The sequence below is a fragment of the Saccopteryx leptura genome, chromosome 1 (assembly GCF_036850995.1).
Source record: "Saccopteryx leptura isolate mSacLep1 chromosome 1, mSacLep1_pri_phased_curated, whole genome shotgun sequence".
NCBI lineage: Eukaryota > Metazoa > Chordata > Mammalia > Chiroptera > Emballonuridae > Saccopteryx > Saccopteryx leptura.
The window spans coordinates 222,472,795-222,500,533 of NC_089503.1; the positions used below are offsets into that span (position 1 = coordinate 222,472,795).

The 27,739-nt window shown below is 37.6% G+C and overlaps 1 protein-coding gene across 2 annotated transcripts in view; it reads right to left on the reverse strand.

The window, feature by feature from the left end:
- The window catches only part of TLL1 (tolloid like 1), a 202,133-nt gene that overhangs the window by 51,160 nt on the left and 123,234 nt on the right, over positions 1–27,739 (reverse strand). For both annotated transcript variants that reach the window (XM_066386943.1, XM_066386936.1), the window contains exons 9-12: positions 21,823–21,938; positions 14,899–15,001; positions 12,516–12,632; positions 11,154–11,299 (exon numbers count right to left, since the gene is read on the reverse strand). In XM_066386943.1, coding sequence (XP_066243040.1) covers positions 11,154–11,299; positions 12,516–12,632; positions 14,899–15,001; positions 21,823–21,938 — 482 coding nt within the window. The remainder of the gene's footprint in view (positions 1–11,153; positions 11,300–12,515; positions 12,633–14,898; positions 15,002–21,822; positions 21,939–27,739) is intronic.

Consider the following 27,739-nt stretch of genomic DNA (forward strand, 5'->3'; position numbering starts at 1 on the left):
AGTGGCAAAACTGTAGGAAAAATAACCCAACATCTCAGTAAGCCATCCGACCCTCACCTGCTTGGAGCAGCACAGAATGAACTGCTCCTGACTCATGATCATATTGAAAAGAGGGGGGAAAGAATGAGTTAGAACAGGAAAAGAAGAGAGATCACACAACGAAGGAAGAAACTCCTTGTAATAGAAGGTCAATTAATAAAAGCAAATTACAGTACAGAATAAAAATTTAAAAGATTAATTAAAAAGTCTTTTTAGGCCCTGGCCAGTTGGCTCAGTGGATAGTCGGCCCAGGGGGAGGTCCTGAGTTTGATCCCTGGTCAAAGTACACATGAGAAGTGAGGTCAGGGCAGTCATGAGAAGTAACCATCTGCTTCTTTTCCTCTCTCTCTCTCACTCTCTCCCTTCTCTCCCTCCTCCCATCCTGCAGCCAGTGGTTTGGTTAGTCTGGGTTCAACCTTGGGGTGCTGAGGATAGCTTGGTTGATTGCAGCATTGGGCCCCAGAGGGGGTTGCCAGTGGATCACGGTCAGGGTATATGCAAGAGTCTATCTCCCTCCTCTTGCTTAAAAGAAAAATAAGTTTTTAAATTATTATTTTGAGGAAATTACTGCTTTTAAAAATTGGAGTACTAACAAGGGAGAAAACAAAGTACTATTGAAAATAAAATAAATATTTTATTTCCTCAGTGATTAAAAGAAAAGAGGATAATAGATATTTCCCTATAAATAAAACTCAATCTGTTCTTTTAACAGATATATAATAGATCACTTTAAATTTTAATTTAAAGAATATTCACTGGTTACTTAGTAAAAATTGTGAGTTTAAATATTTTATATGATACACAAGGATAAATATTTCCTGGGTAAAATGCATAACAATGATCAAATTTAAAATTAATTCTACTAGAACCTATTTATTAATTCCATATTATATAGTAAATATTATGCACACAGTATTAGGATAATACAATAAAAATATGCACTGTATTTTCATGTAGTAAATGTTATAGTTGTTGAACTGCTTAGAAAATGAAATGTGTCTCAGAGATATGAATTTATGATATTCAGAAATGCATTATCCATTCAACAACTATCTTAGATATATTTTAATGGCCTCCATGATGTTTATTAACATATTTTTCCAGTTTAACTGAATTAATCTTAATTGCGATGCCAGCACAATGAATCTGCTGTATGAGTGTTAGAAATGATTACACCTCTTTAACTATATCTCCATAAAAGTAATGATGGTGATCACAAAGGAAAGTTTTAGTTTTTTTTATTTATGTCATTTGTGTAACATTTTCTCTAATTACAGCAATTACTCCAGTAATGTGCAGATGGATAGATATAAATATGGTTGAAGCTAAAAAGTAAGTCCAGAATGTTATGCCAGGAACCTTAAGCTCCATGAAAAAATTCAATGATTTATAAAAAATAAATAAAAAGAAAAAAGAAGAAAAGAAAAGGCAATTTCTTTTTGAGTTAAAGCATGGACACAGTTCATAGGTATGGGACCCGAATGCAATGTCATGCAGAATTACACATATAAAAATTTCCTTTGGTAATGATGATGTTAACTTATTACAGACTTTAAAGTAATCAGAGCATCAGCCATACATGAATGTGGCCAAGTTTATCTCTATGTAAACAGACCTAACATATACGTAGAGAATATAATGAAAGTGACATTAAGCTTCAAACATTTTAAGAAAACTGATATTTAAGTGATATTGGAAGTAGATACAGATACACAAAGAGGGAAGAACAAGTGTATAGATGAGCCAGAAGGGATTAATATGACATTTCGTTACTAAGTGCGGGCTCATGCCTTTACTGGCAGGTTAGAAAGGAGGCATGAATAAAGCCTAGTGATTTCTATGTAGCAAGAACTAAAATCAGTTAGAGGTACCGAAAGGGGTCAGCCTCTCATTCTAAAACGGCCAACCAGTGCAAAGCAATGTGGTCGGTGCCTGTGAGTGAGCTCTCACACTGAAGGACAGCCAGCCGGGAGGAAGGAACCATGCCCAGGCATAGACTTTGCCTCTGTTTTCTAACCAAACTTCCAAAAAAACATAACACTGCAAAAACATCTACTATGCAATACCTATTTTGTAAAAAGCTCTGAGAACTTCAAAATTTCTAAATAATAGTTTCAACAGAGACTCTCCCGTACTCCCTGGAAAACTAAAAATAGAATTTCCATATGATTCCGCAACCCTACTTCTAGGTATATACCCCCAAAACTGAAAGCAGTGTTCTGAAGAGGTATCTGTAGTGTTTATAGCAGTTTCATTCACAATAGTCAGAAGGTGGAAGGAATCCAAATGACAATGGATGAATGGATAAACAAAGGTGGTGTGTACATGCAATGGAATAATTATTCATAATAAAAAGGGAGAAAATCCTTTCATGTGCCACAACATGGATGAACCTTGAGGATATTACACTAGGTAAATTAAGCCAGTCACAAAAAAGTAATATATCCTAAGAATCTCAAAACACTAATTCAAAAGGAGATATGCACCCTCATGTTCACTGTAGTATTATTTACAATAGCTAAGATCTGGAAACAGCCTAAGTGTCCATCAGTGGACGAGTGGATTAAAAAGCTGTGGTACATTTACGAATATAACATGGCCATAAAAAGAGAAGGAAATCTTATTTTTTGCAACAGCATGGATGGACCTGGAGATTATTATGCTAAGTGAAATAAGCCAGGCTGAGAAAGACAAATACCATAGCGTCTCACTTATAATGTGGAACCCGATGAACACAATAAACTGAGGAACAAAATTGAAATAGAAACAGGGTCACAAGAAAAAGATGGATAGTTGTCGGGAAAGGGGGAAGAGGGGACTGGATCAAAGAAGGTGAAGGGATTAGCCAATACAATATAGTCAATACACACACATACACACAGTGTGTCCATAAAGTCATGGTGCACTTTAGACTGGTCACAGGAAAGCAGCAAAAGATGATAGAAATGTGAAATCTGCACCAAATAAAAGGAAAACCCTCCCAGTTTCTGTAGGATGATGTGGCAGCATGTGCGCATGCGCAGATGATGACATAACACCATGTATACAGCGGAGCAGCCCATGGCCATGCCAGTCGAGAGGTGGACGATACAGAGGAAAGTTCAGTGTGTTCTGTGGCTCGCTAAATTCAAATCCATGACCAAAGTGCAATGTGAATATCGGTGCGTTTATAATGAAGTGCCACCACATAGGAATAACATTACTCAGTGGGATAAGCAGTTGAAGGAAACCGGCAGTTTGGTGGAGAAACCCTGTTCTGGTAGGCCATCAGTCAGTGACGAGTCTGTAGAGGCTATACGGGATAGCTACCTAAGGAGCCCTAAAAAATCTGTGCATGAGCCCACATCAAACTGCACTGAATAGGTATGAAACTGGGAGGGTTTTCCTTTTATTTGGTGCAGATTTCACATTTCTATCGTCTTTTGTTGCTTTCCTGTGACCAGTCAAAAGTGCACCATGATTTTACGGACACACTGTATATATATATGTACAGACAACAGATTAGCAGTTGTCAGAGGGAAGGGAGAGTGGAGGTGGGGGAGGGAGGCAATGGGAAGGGAAGCAAGGGGTAGTAAAAAGAGACTTTGTATGGGGCATGGAGGAGCACGGGCAGTATGTAGATGGTGTTATTATGCTGAGTTGTATACTTGAAACCATGTCAACACAATAAATTTTAAAAATAAATTAATAAAAATGGCAAAAATTGTATGATTCCACTTACATTAAGTACCTAGAGTAGGCAAAATCAGAGAGACAGACACTAGAAGGGTGGTTGTCAAGGGCTGGTGGTAGGGAGAAAGGACAGATGTTTATTGGGTATAGAGCTTTCGCAAGATGAAGAGTTCTGGAGAGGGGCTATGTGATGGACGCACAGCAGTGCAAACGTACTTGATGCTACTGAACCACACACTTACAAATAGTTATTATGGTAAATTCTTTGCTATGTCTACTTTACAATAACAAAAGTACCTTCTCCTATGACTTTTAGTGTGTAGGTTCAAACTATAATTAATGTAATCAACTACCTAAATGATGAAACTTTTATAGATAATATCCGATAAGATTCTATACATTTGGAACAATGCTAAAGTCATTATTCTTTGCTTTGGGCAAATGTGTTAAAGTATGATTAACAAAAACAATATAAATTAGCATTAATCACTAAAAATTAATTAATTTTAATAATAAGAAAAATCCAGTAAAGTCTAATAAATAATTCTATCAACAAAAAGAATTTAATAAAAGACAAAAAGCTTCACAAATAATCATTGTTTTAAATATACTATTATCACACTTAACATTTTATCATTCAATAGTAGTATTTTATTACTATTTAATTTTAATTAAAATTAATACATACATAATTACAGCTCAGAAAAGGAGAAGAAAAAATATTCTCAACATGTGAAAGTCAAAATCATAAATCTAGGTTAAGTCAATTTTATTTATTTATTTATTTATTGTAACAGAGACAGAGAGAGACAGAAAGGGACAGATAGGGACAGACAGACAGGAAGGGAGAGAGATGAGAAGCATCAACTCTGTTGCAGCACGTTAGCTGCTCATTGATTGCTTTCTCATACAGTGTGTCCGTAAAGTCATGGTGCACTTTTGACTGGTCACAGGAAAACAAGAAAAGATGATAGAAATGTGAAATCTGCACCAAAGAAAAGGAAAACTCTCCCAGTTTCATACCTATTCAATGCAGTTCGATGTGGGCTCACGCACAGATTTTTTTAGGGCTCCTTAGTAGCTATCCCGTATAGCCTCTACAGACTTGTCACTGACTGATGGCCTACCAGAACAGGGTTTCTCCACCAAACTGCCGGTTTCCTTCAACTGCTTATCCCACCGAGTAATGTTATTCCTATGTGGTGGTGCTTCATTATAAACGTGCCGAAACTCACATTGCACTTTGGTCACAGATTCGAATGTAGTGAGCCACAGAACTCACTGAACTTTCCTCTGTACCATCCACATCTCGACTGGCATGGCCATGGGCTGCTCCGCTGTATACACGGTGTTACATCATCATCTGCGCATGTGCACATGCTGCCACATCATCCTATAGAAACTGGGAGGGTTTTCCTTTTATTTGGTGCAGATTTCACATTTCTATCTTCTTTTGTTGCTCTCCTGTGACCAGTCAAAAGTGCACCATGACTTTATGGACATACTGTACATGTCTTGACCGGGGGACTACAGCAGACTGAGTGATCCCTTACTCAAGCCAGCAACCCTGGGTCCAAGCTGGTGAGCTGTGCTCATACCAGATTAGCCCACGCTCAAGCTGGTGACCTTGGGGTTTCAAACCTGACTCCTCCACATCCCAGTCGAACACTCCATTCACTGTGCCACCGCCTCGTCGGGCTAGGTCAATTTTTATGTAACTCACGATTTTAAATGCTGCCACTTAATATTTTTCTTTCATGACACAATTATTTTTAAAGTACTTATAAATTTAGTTTGTATTTATTAAAAACCTACTATGGCCAGATAATATACTCTTGACAATGTGTAAAGATTGGTGCATAAAACAGACATGTTCCTGACTGACAGACATATGCTGATTAAACAATACAAAAGTATAAAAGTATAAATGAAGAATGTTATGAAGGGAAAGAATTTAAAGTTATGAGAAAATATCAGTGTTTCTCTTTCCTATCAGGTCCTCGGCATAGAAGTGCACAGGCCCTGGGATTTGTTTCAATCACAGTGCTATCATTTATGAATTGTGTGACAGTGGGCAAGATTATTGAAACAAACACCTGCTAATCTTTCAGAGAAGAATTAAAGCTTAAACTGTAATTTTGAAGAGATACTAAATTCTTTTATATATATATATAATATCAATGTATTTAAATATATATTTATATATATAATTATTTTAGAGTCATTAACCAATATATATTCTTTGCCAAACATCCTAAAATAGATAATATGTCAGAAGCATAAAAATGTGAAACATTAACTAATTAAGATCTTCCTGTCTATGCTTCTTAGTTCATTAAAAAAGATTAGTCTAGTTAATTTAGATTAATATAAAATACTTAAAAGAACTAAAGGACTACTTTTAGTTGAGCAATCCACAAAGTACCAAGATGAAAACTTTTGTAAATCATTTAGAATGTTGCAGCATGTAGCAATGATGGGTAAGACTATTAAATGTCTATGGTGTGTGTGTGTGTGTGTGTGTGTGTGTGTGTGTGTGTGTGTGTGTGTGTGTGACAGAGAGAGAAAGAGGGACAGATAGGGACAGACAGGCAGGAAGGGAGAGAGATGAGAAGCATCAATTCTTCATTGTGGCTCCTTAGTTGTTCATTGATTGCTTTCTCATATGTGCCTTGCCTGGGGGGAGGGGAGGCCTGCTGAGCCAGTGATCTCTTGCCCAAGCCAGTAACCTGGGCTCAAGCCAGTGACCTTGAGCTTTAATCTAGTGACCTTTGGGCTCAAGCCAATGACCATGGGGTCATTTCTATGATTCCACGTTCAAGTCAGCGACTCTGCGCTCAAGTCAGCAACTTCAGGGTTTCGAACCTTGGTCCTCTTCATTCCAGTCCAATGCTCTATCCACTGTGCCACTGCCTGGTCAGGCTGTCTATGGTTTTCATGAGGAAAGTATAATCAGATCAGTGTGGAGAAATGTGGACAAGTACCTCAACCGTAATCCCACTTAAATTAATGAATGTGGGGATTTCAATGTAAACATAAGTAAGCTCTGAGTTTATTTCTCATTTTTTCTGCTGTATTAACATTTTTTGAAAGTTGTTACTGTAAACATTTCCAGTCTTCCAAAAGTTTTTCTCTTCAGTGTTTTTGCATACTGAAAGTGCTCCAGTAAAATAGTATTTAGTATAGAGGGCTTCTTTACAACTAACACTGTTGCCAAATAGAAGATGGCTCTCCAAGATGACTTTAGACATTATCTACATGCATGCACACACTCACTTCAGCACTAGTCTTAAGAAGCAATCCACCAGTAACCAGAGAAGTTAAATAACTAGAGAAGTAAACACTTTCCAAAGGGTCCAGGATTCTATAAACCCCAAAGAGTGTCCTCGCCTGCTCAAAGACATCTGCGATTCATGAACAAAAATACTTGTTTAGACTTTCTGTACTTCCATTAAAATCTAAATAGCAGTAGGAAGGTAAAATCATGACATGAATTCACAAAAAGGTATAAATAATGGACAGCTAGTAAATTCTTTATAGTAGATTTCAACAGAATAATGGACAAGTTTATCTGAAAGGGAAGAGAGTAACAGAAAATTAAAAAGTTACAAAAATAGAAAGTTTTTGAAAACTGGCAAAGACTGGTATCAGTGAATAATACTGACAAAACCATAAAACACTGAAGATTGGTGAGGACTTCCTAAAAATTATCATTTTCAACATAAAATGTATAAGCTGTATATCAAATATATATTATGTAAACATAAATAAATTGATAAAAACAGGTAACTAAATGAAATAAACCACCTAATGACCACTAGAACAAGTTAAAATAGATATCAATTCTTGGTATTCATGATAGTTAGGTTCTATAAAGTTACTAAAAACACTGAATTAGTGGATACCTTGTTCCCGAAGTAATACTGGGTTAGGTTCCTGCAAACTTTTTGTCAAGCAATCAGTACAAGCCTTGTTTTATGTGTGGTTCTGTTTAAAGGCATCTTAACACATATCATCAATTTATTAACACTGAACTCATGCCCAAAAGCACTATAACTCATGCCTGAAAGATGCTTATCTAACACATATATTTTCTCCACAAGGCACATCAAAGCTGGGAATGTGTACATCAGATGACTCAAATATTTTGCTGTTCTGTGCATGTCTATGAATAGCACAAAGCAGCATGATTATTGATTTGAAGGTTACAAATAAATTTTAGTGAGTAGGCGAATTTGTAAATATAGAGTCTGTGAGTAATGAAGATCGACTGCACCTTGGTTTTAATGCTAGTTTAGCTCTCCTTTGTGTGATACTATGTTAATGGAATAAATTCAGTTCCCTAATCTAAAAAGATTTAGATGGTATATTAAGAAATCTCTAAATTCCTTGTCACTTCTGAATTTCTTAAAACCCAGGATCTCTAGATAAATTCAGTCACACCCGTAGTAGGTCCTCCATAATCCTAACCATTTTTACCAATTCAGGCCTGTTTCCTTTGTGTGGAAACTTACGTACCTCTGATAAAGAAAGGATATATTAATTTCCACTCACCAATCATTATGTGCTCACACCCTCACATATAATTCATCTATCCATTCATCCCTCCCACTATCAAATATTAAATATGCATCAAGTGGTGAAGATACAGTGATTAACAAGACTGGTAAGATTCCCAGCCTCTGATGGTCATATCTAGTGAGAGACAGACAATAACCATATAAACAAATCCACAACAAATTCCAAAAGATGTAAGAGCAGTGAACTAAAGTAAAACAGAGTGCTTCTAGACAACTGTCGGTAAGAAAATATTTTAAATGGAGTTACCAGGCAAGGCCCTTTTAAAGGGTTGATGATTTAGCAGAAATCTGAATTAAGAGAGGAGAACAAAGGAAAGCTCTAGAAGTAGAAGAACATCAATGGCAATGCTGTGACACGGGAGTAAACTTGGCATTTTTGAGGAAAAGAAGGAAGGCCCAGAAGAGTTGGCACAATGAGAGGGAGAAGGAGCTTGGGGACAAATCGTGGGTTGCCTTGGTCCAGGATAATTAAATTTATATTTTATTTTAGGTGTAACGGAAAACCCCTGAAAGAATTTAAGCGGAGTGGTGCTATGATCTCGCTTACATTATAAAAGTATCATTCTCGCCTTGTGGAGGTCAGGGTAGTAGGGGCAGGGTACTGATGTGAGGCCATCACCCAGCTCCAAGGGAAGGGGCGATGGTGAGAACACAGTGGTGGTCAGGAAGGAGGGATAAAGTGGTTAGATATGAGACATACTGTGAAGAAAAACATAAATGCAATATATTGATAGATTGGTCTTGGGGTTTAAAAGAAAATGTAGAATGAAGGGTATTCTTTGAGTGAATAGTGCTGCACTGGAAGAGTAATAGTGAAGTAAGGAAGACTGAAGAAGAGTGGGTTAGTGAGTAAGACAACACAATCAAGGTTTCGTTCTAGTCATGTAAAGATGAGAGGCCTATGAGACATTGAAATATGTCCAGTATATAAATGAAGGAGGAAAAAACCATAAGGAAATAAATCAACATTAAGAAAGAACAAGGAACTAGAGATAATAAATAAAATGTACTGTGAGCCAAACTATGACATGACCTTTTCCCCAATCCCAAAGCTTAGTAATAATTTATTCATTTACTCACTCAACAAGTATGGCTGTAACTACTCTGTGTTAGGCATGGCTCTAAGTGCCTGAGATATAAGTCTTTCCTATTTGTCCTTGATACTATCCAGTGTTCAGATCCATGGAATAAATACATTTTCTGACATCACATCTATAATACATTGGACTATATCTTGAAAGACAATTCATTGCTTACTTTTTGCAATATCACAATGTACAAGTAATGAGGTTATTAGGTAGTTTTTCAATGAACCAGTTGTTTTGTTTTCTAAATAGCAGGTTAATCCAACCCAATTTTAGTTTACTCTTAACAATAAAATGGTCTAATTTGAATAATGTTCACAATCTTATTGATCCGTTAAAATAACAAAATGCAAGTGTGAATCAAATAATCTTCAAAAATGCAAAATTGTTGAGGGCATAAACATCATAATCACAGCAGAAAAGATAACTTTTTCATGATAAAAGAAATGTGTTGGAAATTAAATGGTACATGCAAAGAGACAGAGATGAGGCTCTATCAAAATATATATGACACAGCTTGCAGGTGGTGGTGCAATGCTCCCTGGATATATGAGTAAGTAAAGCCTGGATTCCCCTGGTGCTCCTGCTGTGGGGACAGGGAACCCCGGCAGTGGACTGGGTTCTCTACTGACTTCTAATTTGTTGGACAGTGAATCAATCTTCTAAAGCAGTGGTCCCCAACCTTTTTTGGGCCACGGACTGGTTTAATGTCAGAAAATATTTTCACAAACCGGCCTTTAGGGTGGGACGGATAAATGTATCACGTGACCAAGACAAGCGTCAAGAGTGAGTCTTAGACGGATGTAACAGAGGGAATCTGGTCATTTAAAAAAAATAAAACATTATTCAGACTTAAGTATAAATAAAACAGAAATAATGTAAGTTATTTATTCTTTCTCTGTGGACCGGTACCAAATGGCCCACAGACCGGTACTGGTCTGTGGCCCGGGGGTTGGGGACCACTGTTCTAAAGTGATAGCCTCTGGTTGTGGCATCTGGTGCCCCTGTCTGGACCTACTACCACCATCTCATCATTCCTCCCCACTTCACTTGGGCTCTCAATTTCTAGAATGATATTCTACTTACACAGACTCTGGGGTTCCTCATAACTCCCCCCATCTCTTGACTTCTAACCTGTAACTCAGTTCCTCTGACTCCCACAAAAATGACTTGAGCCAGCTTGGTGATTTGGGGCCCAGACTTTGCTCCAGAATTCTGACTGGCCTTTGGTTTATCCTGCCCTCATCTAAAAATGCAATGTTGGTGCTGACTTCTTCTCGATAAATATTTTTCATGAAGTCAAAAGCTCCTAACAACACTTAAAGTCTTATTTCTGTTATAAACAATTTTCTGCATAATGGCAAAAATGGATTTTCCCCCAACAACAATAACAACAAAAAAGACGCTCTACCTTTTAACCTCTTAGTTTAGAAGAGAAATAAAAGTTCTATTATTTAATGGACCCTTCAAACAGTCTTGTGAAACAAGCCCGCACATTTGTCAAAAGAAGCTATTGTCAGTACTTCAAACATTCTAATTCAAATAGCACAGATAATGTAAACTCACTTTAATCTTCTTGAAAATGTCTGCAACAAGAGCAAATATGGGGTGGGGGGAGGCTTTGGCTCTTGATGTTACATTTTATAGGCAATCCTTTGCTTCTCCACTGATTAAAAAGCTGATTCCCTGGTTCACTGCTTATTTAATGAGGAACCCCTTAAATGCCACTGTCATTTACGGGGTATATGCTCTGAGAAGACTGCCTAACAGACTTTACCTCAAAGGCCTGAAAGGTCAGTCCGACATAGTAGTCTTCTGACACTGTTATTTTCCACACACATTCTTTCATTGGTCTGTAGTCATCGGGATAATTAGGAGACTGAATCTGTCCTTCATTTTTACGAATCTCACCTCCACAGATTGCTGAGGAAAGCAAAAATAAATAAATAGACCTAGACATGCCATTCCATTTTCATTTTCTTCTAAGACAACATTTCAGTTTGGTGCTTGTAGCTGAGTCCATAAAGACCAGGTTATAAAAATAAAAGTTGGCCAGCTGCACTGTTGTAAACATTTAGATGAAAACAATAAAAAAAAAAACCCCTAAAAAACTAGCCACTTAACTATAAATGTTAGATAATAGTCAGCACAGGAATACATAATTTTTTTTGTCACTGTTAATTCATATCTTTACTCCAAAAAAAAAAGAGCACATTTTTAACACTTAAAAACCTCTAGAGATCTGGCAAATTTAGTGTGAGTCTGCTCTGTGATTCCCCGAGCTGCTGCTTTCAGTGTTTTGACCTCAGGTAAAAACGGCTGATCAGGAGAGAGGCTCCACTCTCCACAGAACTCTCTGGGCCTCTGGCATTGGCTAGCATCATGTGCTCAACATCTGTGCTCCATCCAAAAAAGCTTTTCCTCTGCCATGCAGTTAAATCTTTGAAACAAAATGCCTCCTTTCACTTAAAAGTTTAAGGGAAGCAGAAATCTTCTGTCCTCTAAATTTCCTAAACTCCTGTCCTAGCGGAGGCAGGAGCAAAAAGCGTCTCCTCCACCCACAACCTGGCAAGAAGGGAGCAAGCCAGGGAGCACAATGCCGATTTATTGTTTAGAGAAGTCTAGAACAAAGCTCCTTGTAAAGTCTTCCTTGGATGCCGACCCTCTCCATTACACAAAGCAGGCTCCAGAAATGTGCACAATCACCTTCTGTGCAGTTTCCTGTAACAGAGCACACTGCTGCAGAGCGGGCACCGACTAGACTCAACTTCAGTGTGAAGGAAAATGATCGTTGCTCCATAATATTCTCATATTATCATAAAAGAGATTTCCAGTTTAAGAACTGTCATGCCCTTTCTTCCCCCGCACACATCCCTGAGCACATTTGTAGGTTACTACATCACCGGTCCTAGGAAACAGGTTGTTTCTGCAATTTACATTTCCCAAGTATGTTTATTAAAAATCATCCCTGTGAATAGTATAACACAAGGTTCAAAAAACCGCCTAATTAAAATATGGTTACAATATCACTCTCCTGGATTTGTATTTGTTGTTGTTATTCTCTTGTGTTATTGAGAGAAAGGATATTTCTGTTGAGAGGTCTTACAGGAAGCAATCTGTAAAAGTCGATGGGACTTACCTTCATAGAGAGCTGCAAAGCCTTTTCCTACCCAGTTACTGCTACTACGGAACTCAATCCACATTCTGCTTTCTGTAGAGGTAAGAACTTCAGGCAATTTGTCCCCACAGAATCTACCTGAAAGAAATAAAAGGATAAAAGAGACTCCTAAATACGACTCTATTCTAATTGCTTTCTGCATTAGCGGAAAATTAAATTATACATATAACAGCTGATTTGATTCCTATCTCTCTCCTTTGTAACTAGAACCATAATTACACCTTAATATTTTCTTAAGAAAGGTGGATACACAATCCTTTTGTATCTACTTATTAAGTATTAGAACATATCCTCAGATTAACCAACTGCTGTCAGTATCTTTATTTGTGGAATGAAGAAACAGCTAGCTCAAAAGAAATACTTGTAACAAGTCATGTGATATATCAAGCTGAGGAATATTATTCTATGAAGAACAGAAAAATATACAAGTGATCCTGAGAAACCAGTTTAAAATGATAAGTCTGGTCATTAGTGGGGTAGTAACTTGGTTAAGGATATGTCTCAGCTCAAAGTGGCATTCTTTGTCCAGCCAGGTTCAATGATGACTCATCGGGGAAACCCAGATACTGCTCCAAGGATCTTATGTTATTGCATACGTTCCATCTCATCTGTAAAGCTAGAACCTCTAGTGTAGTAAGCAGGATGGCAAATCATATCAGAAAAATTGAATAGAAGTTCTGAGTTGTTTTCTGTGTTTATCCATAGGCAAGTATAATACCAAATGAATATAATAATTTCTCTCGTGTCTTCTGTCTTCCCTCAACCCTCCACAAATACTTATTACTTACTGTATGTCTGCCACTGTGCCCTACGCTTCCATTAAGTGAAAAAAAAAAGGTTAAATATGACAATGCACATAAAGTAATTCTACAAACAATAATACAGGGTCATCCATTTTTGCATGCCCCTGGCAATGACATCATACCCAGTTATATAGTACAGTATATTAAAAATGGTAGTCAAGGTAAAACCAATTCATAGTCATATCCAACAAATGAGGAGCTGTTTTCTTAACTGGCAACAGTATCTTATGGGAAGGTAAAAGACAGCAATGTTTCTTAAACTGTAATGTGCACATGAATTGCCAGGAGTCTGTTAAAATACAGTCTCTAATTCAGAAGGGAAGGCATGGCATTATATTTCTACATTCTTAACAATCCTCCAAGTGACTCTGATGCTGCCAGTCTGAGGACTACACTTGAAGGAGCCAAGTTTTGGAGGAAATGCTGGTGAAATCTTTCCACGTGACTGTGACCCGACTAAAGCAGTGTGAAGGACCCTTACACCACGCAGCATGTCAGGATGATGGTGCTCTAAACAGAAGAGTTCTCCATATTTTAGCTCTACATTTGATGCTTCAGTATGAGTCTAATGAAATGTTTTCTTTGGAACACACATACATAAATCATAAATTGCTTCATCTAGGCTAAGAAATGAAATGTTCTAAACAATGTTTTCCTCAACCTGATGCATTGGATTAGTTTAAATCTTTATTTTTCCTTACAATTATACATTTCTACAGGTCTCTTGGACTTATTAAGGCTGCTGTCACTTTTTAATACAACAGTGTCCATTCAACAGTTTTTAGGTGGTAAGAAAAAGGATTTGTACAGTACATTGGCACAGCTGAGCAAAGCTACTTCTAAGAATAAAGGAAAAGTCACAATCTCAAAAAGATCAATGCAGAGTAGATGCTGACATGCTCACGACAGCTTTCACCGTTAAGTAAAACAGAGGGCCACAGTCAAGTGGCTCATGCACATTAATGGTGTGGTCTGTGGTTAAGCATTGGCAGCACATTTTCCTGAGCATCAAATCTGAGCTACAGTTTATGACACAAACTACAAATGTCTCTTCTCAGCCACAAAAAACTCTCTGAGAAGCAAAACTGTATCATCTACACTCCAGCCAATAACCTTGGCATAGGAAGCCAGCTACCAACAGCTGGACGTAACAGCTCACCCTCTACTGCCTGCACACAAAACAATACACACATACAACAGATCATACCTGGTTTTCTCATTAAACTATGGTTTTCAATTTAAAACTACACAGAAAAACATTGTGGCGAGTAGTCACTATAAGCGTAATACACGTGAAAGTTACTCAATCATCATTCTATATCAGATCTAAGTACTATGTCATAATTTAAGCTAGTTTAAATCAATTTACTTATTTATCTATCTGCCTGTATTTTTGCTGTGGTTTAAATAAGTGTTAAGAAAATTAAAATGTTGGTCACATACAATTTTAATTCTAAGGTGACTCTGGAAAGAATCGATTTTCTTTAGACAGGACAGACTGTATGCGCAGCCATGTGAAAGGTAGATGAGTAACCTCTTACCAAGGAGAGCGGATTTCCTCCCGTACCCATCTCTCACTTCAATGTAGTCATACCAGCACAAACTACTTTTGTATAAGTCCATCGTGGTAAAATTCAAAACAATCTGCAAAACAGAGCAAATCGACAGAGGGAATAAAAATGATTGGAACTGCACATGGCGATTTGATTCCTGGAGGTCAGGGAGCCAGAGCTACTGCGAAAACAGATGCTAGCTTTTTTCTTTTCTCTAACTTAGTACTTTACTCAGTTTTTCTTCTTTACAACGATCAAAAAAAATAAATCCATGATTTTCCCATTCTCATTAATATGTAACAATATAAAAGCACAAACATTTTAGCAATTAAACCAAAGTTTCTATAAATTTGACCAGTTGTGAAATAAACAGAAACCTTTATTCAAGTAGTTTATTTTGAATTTTCTAAGATAAATATGACTTAAAAGCCATGAAAACTTCTGATTTCACCAAAAATGTCTCCTTTTTAATAATTTATTTCAAAGACAAGAAGTCAGACATATATAATCATGTTAAAAATAACCACCATGTTCCATAGCCCAAGAACATAATATTATTGTGCATGTTGAAATGTTTTAAGAACAGTTCTAGAATTTGAATTTGTCCATGCAACTATAATCAAAGGCAGATGTCACTATGCTTCTCTAGATCCAAGAATATATATTCAGACCTTTCAAGTTAGAACTTGCACATGACCCTTTCTTCTGTACTTTGTTTGGAAATCATGCTGCTTTTTTGTGAAGATAATTCAAGAACAGCTCTTGGAGAGACAATTTTCTTACTGCTTTATAAAAAGACTTTTTCTTTCCAGTAATTAACTCTTCTTTTACTTCATTACACCAAAAGGAGATCCAAACTAATGAGAAATTTACCTCCCTGATGAAAAAAATTTATTTGGAAAATATTTTTTTATGTTCAAAAACTCATTCTAACACAATTCTCCTTAAAATAGCTAAGATGAATAAGGCATATAGTGAACGTACTCTTTATACCAGAAACTGAAATAGACTTTGGCTAAAAGCAACAAATTATGAGTATTTGAAATGCTTCTAATATAAAACTATAGTTTGTTTTTTTTGTTTGTTTGTTTTTTTATTTTTCTGAAGCTGGAAACGGGGAGAGACAGACAGACTCCCGCATGCACCCGACCGGGATCCACCCGGCACGCCCACCAGGGGGTGACGCTCTGCCCACCAGGGGGCGATGCTCTGCCCCTCCGGGGCGTCGCTCTGCCGCGACCAGAGCCACTCCAGCGCCTGGGGTAGAGGTCAAGGAGCCATCCCCAGCGCCCGGGCCATCTTTGCTCCAATGGAGCCTTGGCTGCAGGAGGGGAAGAGAGAGACAGAGAGGAAGGAGAGGGGGAGGGGTGGAGAAGCAGATGGGCGCTTCTCCTGTGTGCCCTGGCCGGGAATCGAACCCGGGACTTCTGCACGCCAGGCCGACACTCTACCACTGAGCAAACCGGCCAGGGCCAAAACTATAGTTTGTAACAACACTTAAAGGATGTTTTCGTGATGATATAAAAATCTAGAAGTAAAACTCTTATAAAATGACTAAAAAAAAAGGAAGAAAAAAATATCGATCCATCCTGAATCCATATTTCAGAAATTACTACTATTTTTGCATTAGAAAACATATTCTAATTCTTCTCCCTTTTCTTAATATTTAACAGTTAAGTACTTACTATGGCAAATCAATTCTTAACCAGCTTACTTTTTCCCAGAATGAAAATTCAGCATAACAATAAATATTTTTATGGCATTCTATATCTCAGCCTCACAATGATCATCTATGAAGTTGCATACCAAAATTGGTTATAACTGCATATATAAAAAATTCATTTTACAGAGATAGAAACTAAGAATTTATCTAACTATTGTGAAAGTAAGGTGTACCTTATAATAATATTAATATTTCATCATTAAAATAATTGTAGTTCAATTTTTTAATTGTACATCCTAGATTACAAAGAGATGAAATCTGCCAAAGTTATAAAAATAGAGACACACTATTTTGAATGTAATGCAGTAGGTGTGGCGTAATTTGGTTTTAATAAAATGGCTCATTTATTTTTACCTAGCTTATTTAATTTTATTGATTTTTTTTTTTTTTTTTTTAGAGAAAGAGGGTGGGGAGAGAGAAACATTGATTTGTTCCACTTATTTATGCATTCATTGATTGATTCTTGTGTGTGCCCTTGACTGGGGATCAAATCTGCAACCTTGGCAGATTGGGATGGTACTCAACGCTACCCCGCCAAGGCTTTATTTCGCGTATTTATAGTTTTCCTTCGTTTTTCTTCTCTTTCACCTAATTGTACTTGTATCACTCCAAATATTCTCTAAAAATATTTACAAAAGTTTCCAAAAAAGCCAATGACAAAGGACTTATTTTCTTTTCCAATATTCCTCAACAGTTGATTATCAAAGTGCATAACTTCTGAACTATTTTTCTGAAGATCCCAATATGTTTGCTTCTCCATCTCTGAATACCAATGCAAAATTAAGTTATTCTGAGGACATAATTGGGAAATCACTTCTGGTTTTTCTCCTTAACTCTGTATTTACTTTCAGTCTGCCTTAACTGGGGAAAACGACCAGTGCCTGATATTAAGTTTCATTCACATTTGTAGTCTCCCGTTAGCAATAACCAGGATTTCAACTCTGTATGATTATACAAGACTTCATTTGGGATGGTACAGCTAGCGTGCAGACACAAATAGACCCCAAGACTTATTTTGTGGCTTCCCTCTTAAATTTAAAGGGGAGTTCTATAATAGTGTAGAAATAATTTCAACTTCTTCCTCGATGCAGGAAAAAAGCAGCTAAATTGGAAGTATATATATCATCAATTTTATTCACAACTGAAACAATGTGCTTGGATTGCTAACAGTTAATATTTGAAGTTTGGAACACACACACACACACACACACACACACATTTGGAAGGGGAATAACTCTAAGCAGAAGAGTTTCCTATCTTGTTTTTAATCTTCTATTTTAAACACAAAGCACCATGGAGGAACAAATCCGTCCTACTTTAATATAAAACACAGAATCCTTTAGAAGTGGAAAATGTAATAAAGATAGATTTTCTAAAAATCAAATCTTAGGGCTCTGATGTAAAACTAAAACTGTCGGCCTTGTACTAAGGTTTCTAGCAGAATCCATACTTGAATTACAAATCAGAGCACTGGAAAATACTTGATTGTTTTATATTACATTATTTTATGAAAATATATTGCATCTTTTTTCTAAGAACGGAACAATAAAGACTACCTAGCACAATTATATAAATGTGTTATATCTTAAGTACTACCATTTATCAGTATAAAATTAACCATAGTTTCCTTAGAACATGAAATTGAGGGAGATATAAGGAAAAATTTCTGTTATTAGTCAAGATTCTTAGTTGTTATTCTGTGAAGTTGAATGGATACAGTTGCAGTGGAGTTTGCTTATTAAAGACTTTGTCTTTCAATGATGCAAAGTGAAGAGTATTGAAGAAAAACAGATCAACAGTCTAGGGTCCAGATGTCTGCAAGTCTTCAGAGAAAGATACAATCAGTGAACTTTTCTCAGCACAATGAAGACATTATTGAATACCTAAACTAATTCCATGAGCACTGTAGACAACTAGATCAACTAGCACAACATGTATAACTTATAATGCTAAGGATGGGGAATAGATTACAGACCTTGTCAATTAGACTGATGTTATTAAATGGTTCTTCAGAAAGTTTTGCTGGAATATTTCCTTTCATATTGTCTAGGACTGATTTTGAGAAATAATAGTAGAATTGAGTATTTAAAACAGACTGTATAACCTGCAAAGCTAAAACAATATTTACTGTATATTTTTCCCAGAAAAATATGCCCATTCCTAGAATATGTGATCATTTTAGTTTGTTCAGCTCTTAACTGTATCCTGCTAAAGAAAAAACTTCACACCTTTTCTTGCAACTAGAAGCCATTTGTGATTGGGAGTTAGAAAGATTGGGTGGAAGCTCTAGCTTCTCAGCTTGTTAGTTTACTTAAAATTTCTGGGTGTGAATGAATTTTCTTACTGGAAAATGGAGGTCACGATATCACAGCAGAATTAAATCAGAAGGATGTAACTGGATAATGTGCAGAAAACACAAATCTGATGCCTTGTTAAGATTCTGATATCTTATTATTGTCGAGGTACTTATTTAGGCCTCCCTCGCAATATAAATGTTGTAACAGTGATACAACTAAAGTATTGATCCAATTTACTTAATCCAACGATACTGGGAAACATAAAAATACAGGCTTCCTTCGAACGTTTCTCAGGAAAATCAACACATGTCAAAATAAAAGGCTTCTTACTTTAAAATCTAAAGAAGAATGGACAAGGAAGCAGCGCCTTGGTCCCAGTCCCTGCCTTACAACAGACTAGCTGTACGACGCAGGTAGATCCCTCATTCCATCAGGGATTAATCATATGACAGGTGAAAAATAGGTGCTGGATTATGCTACAAAAACATTTTTTTTCCATTTCTAATTTTTTGAGAAATCTCCATACTGTTTTCCACAGTGGCTGCACCAGTCTGCATTCCCACCAGCAGTGCAGGAGAGTTCCCCTTTCTCCACATCCTCGCCAGCACCTATCGTGTGTTGTTTTGTTAATGAGCGCCATTCTGACTGGTATGAGGTGGTATCTCATTGTGGTTTTAATTTGCATTTCTCTAATGATTAGTGATGTTGAACATTTTTTCATTTGTCTATTGGCCATCTGTATGTCCTCTTTGGAGAAGTGTCTATTCTTTCTTGTGCCCATTTTTTGATTGGACCATCCCACTTATAGGAATGTATCCCAAGGACACCATATCATCGACTGAAAAAAAGAAATGCATCGCCATGTTTATGGCAGCATTGTTCACAATAGTGAAGATCTGGAAACAGCCCAAGTGTCCGTCAGTGGATGAGTATTAAAAAGCTGTGGTACATATATACAATGGAATACTATGGGACTATGAAAAAGAAGGAAATATTACCTTTTGTAACAATATGGAGAGACCTGGAAACTATTATGTTGAGTGAAATAAGCCAGGCAGAGAAAGAAAAATATCATATGACCTCACTCATTTGAGGAATCCAAGGAATAATGAGAACTGAGGAATGGAATTGAGACAGAAGAGGGATCAAAGGGACCAGAGAAAAAGAGGACAGAGGGAAAGGGGATGATAGGATGGGATAAACCTGAAGGGAAGGGGGGAGGGTGTTATGGGGAGGGGGGCAAGAGAGATGTTGAGGGGAATAGGGGGAAGGGGGGATGCATTCAGGGCAACCCTAGAATCTATGTAAACACAATTAATTAAATAAAAAAAATTTTTTTTAAAGAAAAAAAAATTTTTTTTCATTTAAACGTATATGATAATATCTGGGTTTTAAAGTTTTGATTTGCCATCACCAACTACTCATAGGAACATTTTTTATACCTTTCCTTCCTTAATCCTCACCCCAGCCTACATCTAATCAATGGCAACCTCGCTAGGTGGAATGCCGCAATGGTGCTCAAACTGTTCTCTCCCCTCCTTCCTTTTTCAGTCAGTGCTCTCCCTGCTCCTCTCAGTTCACTGCACCAGCCCAAGATCTGAGCTCCCTTATCTCTGCAAGTCCATGACAAGTTGTAGCTTGCTTTCTTCAATTATTTTTCAGAGCTTGCCTTTTATATTAAGGCTTTGTCCTTGAAATATGTACATAAGATTCTTGATAGTAATGATTTCTCTGACACACCAGAAGATACATTTTAACAGAATCAACAATTTATCTATACAGTAATTGCTGAATTTAAGCTGTGCCTTTGGCAATGTAAACATTATATTGTAAATTGACCCCATATGTGTAAACAATTAGATGAGTGGTTAACAAGAACTTTTTTTTTTGCAAAATGAAAGTAGTCAAGCAATAGCTTTTAAATGCGTTACACAGGAAAAGAAAAAATGTTAACGATATTAAATACATAATCTACCCTTGTTACAAGATCAATCAGTTCTGAGGGATGGAAGAATCAATGCTGTATGCTTTTATCAGCTCAACACAGCTACATTCTCAGCTGCACATCCTGGACTGTTCCCAGCATGTACTGTACAACATCACAAACAGCCTTAAATTGGACAGGAATCTGTCTCTGCCTTGGCAGGCTCAGACCTACAAAGACATACATGTGCATTGAAAATCTCAATTTTTTATTATTGTGGTGAAACACACATAACATAAAATTTACCTTCTTAACAATTTAAAGTGTACAATTTTGTACCATTAAGTACATTCTCATTGCTGTGCAACAATAATCTTAGTTTATGATACTTTTCTTACATAAAATAATGTTTATTGTAGGAAATGATGAAGAAATAAAACCTACATATAAATCTGACAGAAGAAATAAGCATTGTTTTGATATGTATATTTGTTCTATTTTTGTCTCAAACATATATCCTTTAAAAATTAAATCTTTTCATGCTTATGACTTTTAATCTTCTTATTAAATTTCCCAATATATTGAAAAATAGTCATCTGATTTCAGGAAGCACAGTCTTTAAAAAAAAATGTTTGAAACCAGGGTATCATGACATTTTTAGATAATAGCTTGTGATTATTTTCAGAGAGATAAATATAGTGACATTTTATGGTATGTTTTAGTTCTTCTTAACAAGCATAATTTGATAAAGAAATGATCAGATAAGCCTTTTACTTTTACACTAGTCAGTCTGTATGTTTCTGTAAAATATAATATTTAATCATGTAAAATTCATTATAAATTTTCTGAACTATTTAGTCTTTTATTTGATGAATCAAACAAGAATAAAAAACAAAGCAAATTCTATTTGAAAAATGAACCTTGTACTTATGTGAGAGTAAAAGAAAACCCGTGCTGTCATACACTACCTTCTCCCCTGGGGTCACGGACACTCGCCAGATGCAGTGTGTATAGGAAGGGTAGCCGTTTGGAAATCCTGGAGAGGAAAGGTTGCCATTGGAGTCTTGTAGGGTTTCTCCACATGCTGAAATAAAAAACCCAAAACACATAAATTTGATTTTTTAAAAAGGATGCCATCTATGTTTCCTGAAAAGGATAAAATTATTCTTTAATTTTTATGAAAGATGTGGGCATTTGGTGTTAGAGTCTTTTGGTGTTAGACAAAAGTATGTGTTTTATTTCATAAAAGACTTTTCCTTTCTCAGTAATTTTTTTTTACGTCTCTCTTACCAGAATTTCACTATATTTAATTAAATCACTAGGGCTAACCTTATAACAAGATTAGGAGAAAAATAGTGTAGCATGCATCAAGTTCTTCCTCATGGAAAACTTTGTCATTCATTCCCAAGGAGCCAGTAGCCAACTTGTAAGTGACCATATTTTGATTCAGGCCAGTAGATACCTTGTTAATGTGGATCTGGGACCACATAAAACATCCCATTAACATATTTGATGTAAATTGAGGCTATGCTCAATAGTAAATTCCATATCAAAGTTGAAAAAAAAATAAATCTTAAATAATTATAGTAGTAAGTAATCAATAAGAGTGGTGCCTAAATGTCATTACAATGAAATTTTTTCTCAAAATAAGTCTCCCAAAATTGAAAGATAAAGACATCATGGAAGACTCAAATTTTCCAACAGGATATAGATGCTTATTTACTCCCTCTTTTCTGTTGATCATGAGTACAAATTGCTGGAACAGCAATTATATTTTCTCTTACTAAGCCTTTCTAATTTCTTGGAAGTAATTACATCATCTGAAATAGCAAATTATCAGCTCCCCAGCCTTCAGATCTGTGTGATTGATATCTATAGGGTCATATCAACAAAGACGAAATAGAGTGTAATTAGTTCATTGGTTCAGCCAAGGTTAGTGGTCAGAATCACTCTATAACAGGTTTTCCTGTTGTTTGTTGAGACATGGTATCAGCTACACGAACCTAGAATGCTTTAAGTATCCTTAATTCAAAAATAATTCTTTTACTGCAGCCAGTCATCTTTAAACTCGCACTCAACAACTTGAAAGAAGTTTCTTTCCTCTGAAGGAGGCAAACCAAAACTGAGAGTTTACCATATTATAGAGATTTTACCATATTATAGAGATTTTACCATATTATAGAGCCCTGGCTACCAATGGGTGCATTGTCACCTCATCAAGTCCTCTGTAAGACGGATGGCTCTGCGTGTCTTAACCTCAATGAAGAAAGGAAGATCATGACTTAGGGAACACTAAAGAGAGCTATAAAAATGGTCATACAGGCCCTGGCCGGTTGGCTCAGCGGTGGAGCGTCGGCCTAGCGTGCGGGGGACCAGGGTTCAATTCCCGGCCAGGGCGCATAGGAGAAGCACCCATTTGCTTCTCCACCCCCACCCCCTCCTTCCTCTCTGTCTCTCTCTTCCCCTCCCGCAGCCAAGGCTCCATTGGAGCAAGGATGGCCCGGGCGCTAGGGATGGCTCCTTGGCCTCTGCCCCAGGCTCTAGAGTGGCTCTGGTCACGGCAGAGCGACGCCCCGGAGGGGCAGAGCATCGCCCCCTGGTGGGCAGAGCGTCGCCCCTGGTGGGCGCGCCGGGTGGATCCCGGTCGGGCGCATGCGGGAGTCTGTCTGACTGTCTCTCCCCGTTTCCAGCTTCAGAAAAAAAAAAAAAAAGGTCATACAATATAAATATTTATTTGAAAATACAGATATTATGTTTGCACAACAAAATAAATTTAAAGTAAGAATAAGCAATGTTTATTCTGATGAATAGGCAGATAAAAGCAACTTAAGAACAAAAAGAAAATATTCATGGGCAAACACATTAATTCAGTACTTTTCATGAATCATTCAAGGGCACTTGATAAATATAATGCTACAACAACCCTAAGGAAAATTAAAATTTGTTAAGATTTATTAACGCACACAATGTGCTTCTTACTAAAATCAGTTCAGATGCTAAAGAGTAATTTTGGAGTTGAGTGTGGTTCGGTGAAGAGGACTATAATTCACAGCGTTACAAAATAAATTCTGCTGTGAGGGTGGTGTGGGTGGAGAAAGTGCAGGGATAGAGCAAAAAATAAAAAAGAAAATGAAAAAACTCATGGACACAAACAACAGTGTGGTGATTGCTGGGTGTGGCGGGTGGGGGAGGTAAAGGAGGATATAGGAATGATAAATGATAATTGACAAATACTTTAAATAAATTTTTAAAAAATAAATAAAAATAAATTCTGTAATGATTAAGAACTCTACCAAGCCACACAAGCTGATACTGGATTTTTTTAATGTGGAATTAAAACAAACAAATATATGTAATCCTCAAATGTAACAATAATGATACAATAAAAATAAAACAAAGGCCTCTAGAAATGAAAAAAGGAATACAGCATATAATTGAAAATTTTAACATATATATAGCACCGGCTTATAATACAAGGAATATAAACAAGAGTCAAGTTTTAGTAATTATTTGTTCATTTTCTTCAGTAAGTGTGGTTGTCCCAGACTACCTAATTCCTACTACAGAATACTTTCATCAGTTCTCCAAGCCACATGTTGATTAATACTCAGATATAAAAAAGCAAGCTTTATTATTAATACATTTTTTTTTAGCCTGACCAGGCGGTGGCGCAGTGGATAGAGCATTGGACTAGGATGCAGAGGACCCAGGTTCAAGACCCCGAGGTCGCCAACTTGAGCACGGGCTGATCTGGTTTGAGCAAAAGCCCACCAGCTTGAACCCAAGGTCGCTGGCTCTAGCAAGGGGTTACTCGGTCTGCTGAAGGCCCGCGGTCAAGGAACATATGAGGGGCAATCAATGGACAACTAAGGTGTTGAAACACGCAATGAAAAACTAATGATTGATGCTTCTCATCTCTCCGTTCCTGTCTGTCTGTCCCTGTCTATCCCTCACTCTGACTCTCTCTCTGTCTCTGTAAAAAAATAAAAAAATAAAATAAATAAATAAATAATTTTTTTTTAATTAGCAAGAAAAACATGGCAATACTAAGCTAAAGTGGATAGTCTATTCACATACTTTGAAAAGTATGTGGATGAGAAAACAGGCATTACTATTATTATGTCATACAAGTGAGTCTTATAAGTTTGAACCTCAGCTTTCCCTTCTGTAAAGCAACTATCTTATTGATGTGTATTTAATAAAGTTGTTTTATAGGGGTCAAATATTATGATGCTCTAAGTCCTCTTCTTACATACCTTTTCCACAGATAGGAAGATTGTGGTCTTAACTGTAAGAATGTGTCTTTGAATTACAAAACACAGTCATATTCAGGGGAAAGAAGACTGCTTTAAGAATATATATAAAGGAAATTATCAGTGTCCTAATTGAAATTACTCTAAAACAAAATATAATTCAGAAGTTAAACTTCTATCTCTCTAGGCAGATGACATGATCTCATATGTATAAAACCATAAAGATTCCACACATGTTCAAAAATCTGTTAGAACTAATAAATTCTGCAAAATTGCAGGATAGAAAATCAACATACAAAAATCAGTTGCATTTTCATACACTAACAACAAATAATCTAAAACGGAAATAAAGAATCCCATTTACAACAGCACCAGAAATGACAATATATTTAAGAATAACTTAACCAATGAAGCAAAAAAGTAAGGGAAAGAAATCCTGAGTTCATGGGTCAAAAGATTTAATATTGCTAAAATTTCCATACTTCCCCACATGACCTCCAGATTCAATGCAATGCCCATCAAAATCCCAATGGCGTTCTTTGCAGAAATGAAAGGAAAAAATCCTAAATTAATATAGAACCACAAAATCTGAATAGCCAAAACAATCTTGAGAAAGAAGAACAAATCCGAAATCTTCACATTTCTTGACTTCAAAACATATTACAGCCTGACCGGGCAGTGGCGCAGTGGATAGAGCATCGGACTGGAATACAGAAGACCCAGGTTCAAGACACCGAGGTTGCCAGCTTGAGAGAGGGCTCATCTGGTTTGAGCAAAAGCTCACCAGCTTGAGCCCAAGGTCACTGGCTTGAGCAAGGGGTTACTCGGTCTGCTGAAGGCCTGAGGTCAAGGCATGTATTAAGAAAGCAATCAGGATGACATCAGAGTAATGGCGGGGTAGGAAGCAATACCGATAAATCTCCCCCAAAACTCAACAAGATCTTCAACCAGAAACAGAAAAACCTATCCTTGGAGCGGCCAGATGTTTCGGAATACACCCGAAGGTATGGTCGAGCGAAAAATTGGCTAAATATATAACCAAACCCCGAAGGAACTAGGGAGTAAGAAATGCTCCGCCTTCCTCACTAACCTAAACAGGGCGGCTTTCTCTGGGATCCGTGAATATAGAAACTGAGGCGGGCAAAGGGGGTGAATAGATCCAGGCCGCGGCACAAACGGCCGAACCAGGCTGTGGCACAGAGATCCAAGCCGAGGAAAAACTGATCCTGTGGCAACCCGGGCAATACAAGCTAACACTCGCGCCAAACCCAAACAAAGAAAGACAAGCGGGGCAGCCATTTTACCCGATCTCCTGGTCGGTGCGTGCAGATAGTGGGCGAGAGATTTCTTCCTAAGCCCCGGGAGTGGGTGCCCGTGTTACCCCACAGAGAGGCAGAGTCAGAGGCCTTTGTGTGGGCTGAAAGCAGAATCTCTGGGCAGCCCCAGCGCCCTGGGAAAGCCGCGCACGGGAGGGAGCGAGAACTAATTCCAACGGTGGAACTTTTCCGTGCTGGTAGGGGATTCACTCAGAGGAAAACGCGGCCGGCCTCATATCCTGGTCTGCGCGCGCAGATAGTGAGCGAGAGATTCCTCCGAGTGCCTCGGCAGTGCGCGCCCGTGTTATCACACAGAGGGGTAGAGTCAGGGGCCTTTGTGTGGGCCAAAGCAGAATCTCGGGCCGCCCCAGCGCCTTGCAAAAGCTGCGCACGGGGACGGAATGAGAGCCAATTCCAACGCTGCAACTTTTCCTTGCGGTTGGGGGTTTCACTCAGAGCGTGAGACTGCTGGTCGGATATCCTGGTCTGCACGCGCAGATAGTGAGTGAGAGTTTCCTCCAAGCGCCCCGGAAGTGGGCGCCCGCCTGTGTTACTGGACAGAGTGGCAGAGCCAGAGGTCTTTGAGTGGGCGGAAAGCCCGCCTGATTATGCTAGCAGCTCTGACTGACTGAGCCTTACCCAGAGCCCTGTGCTGAGTGGAAATAGAGTGGGGAGTTGCCAGCTCTTTGAGCCTCTTACTATCCAGGCAGAGGCAGCAGCAACCCCATAGCTGGATTATCAGGCTACTAATTGAGGAAGGAAAGACTAGGAGAAAGGCTCCAGGAACACGGACTCTCTCACTGTCGGAGCCTATAAATGCTAATGAGCCTCGACTGCCAACGAGACTAAAGCACAATACATGACATTGCCATAGAGACTTATCAACTGCAAACCTCTACCTGAGCGTGCCAAAGGGGCAGAACCCGGGGAACAGAGTCACCAACCAGGAAGAGGGAGAGAAAAGAAAAAGCAAGAAGATAACCTCTCAAAATCAAGAATAATCTGCAGACTTTATAACCTATCCCATTTTATTATATTTGTTCATTTGTTTCTCTTATCTTCATTCTTGATATTTTTTTTCCTCCTCCAATTTGGCCGATTAACTCTCTGCTGGTCTTACTCTCTCCTCTCCTTGAACTACACTACCCATAAGTGTAACATCTCCCATTATCTTTTCTCTCTTCTTCCTTTCTCTCTATGAGGGTTGCACTCCAAAACCCTTAACTCTCTCTCTCACTCTCTCTCTTCTTTTTTCTTTTTTCTTCTTTTAGTGGTTCCCTCTTTTTTTTCTCTCTTTCTCTTTCTTTTCTCCCTCT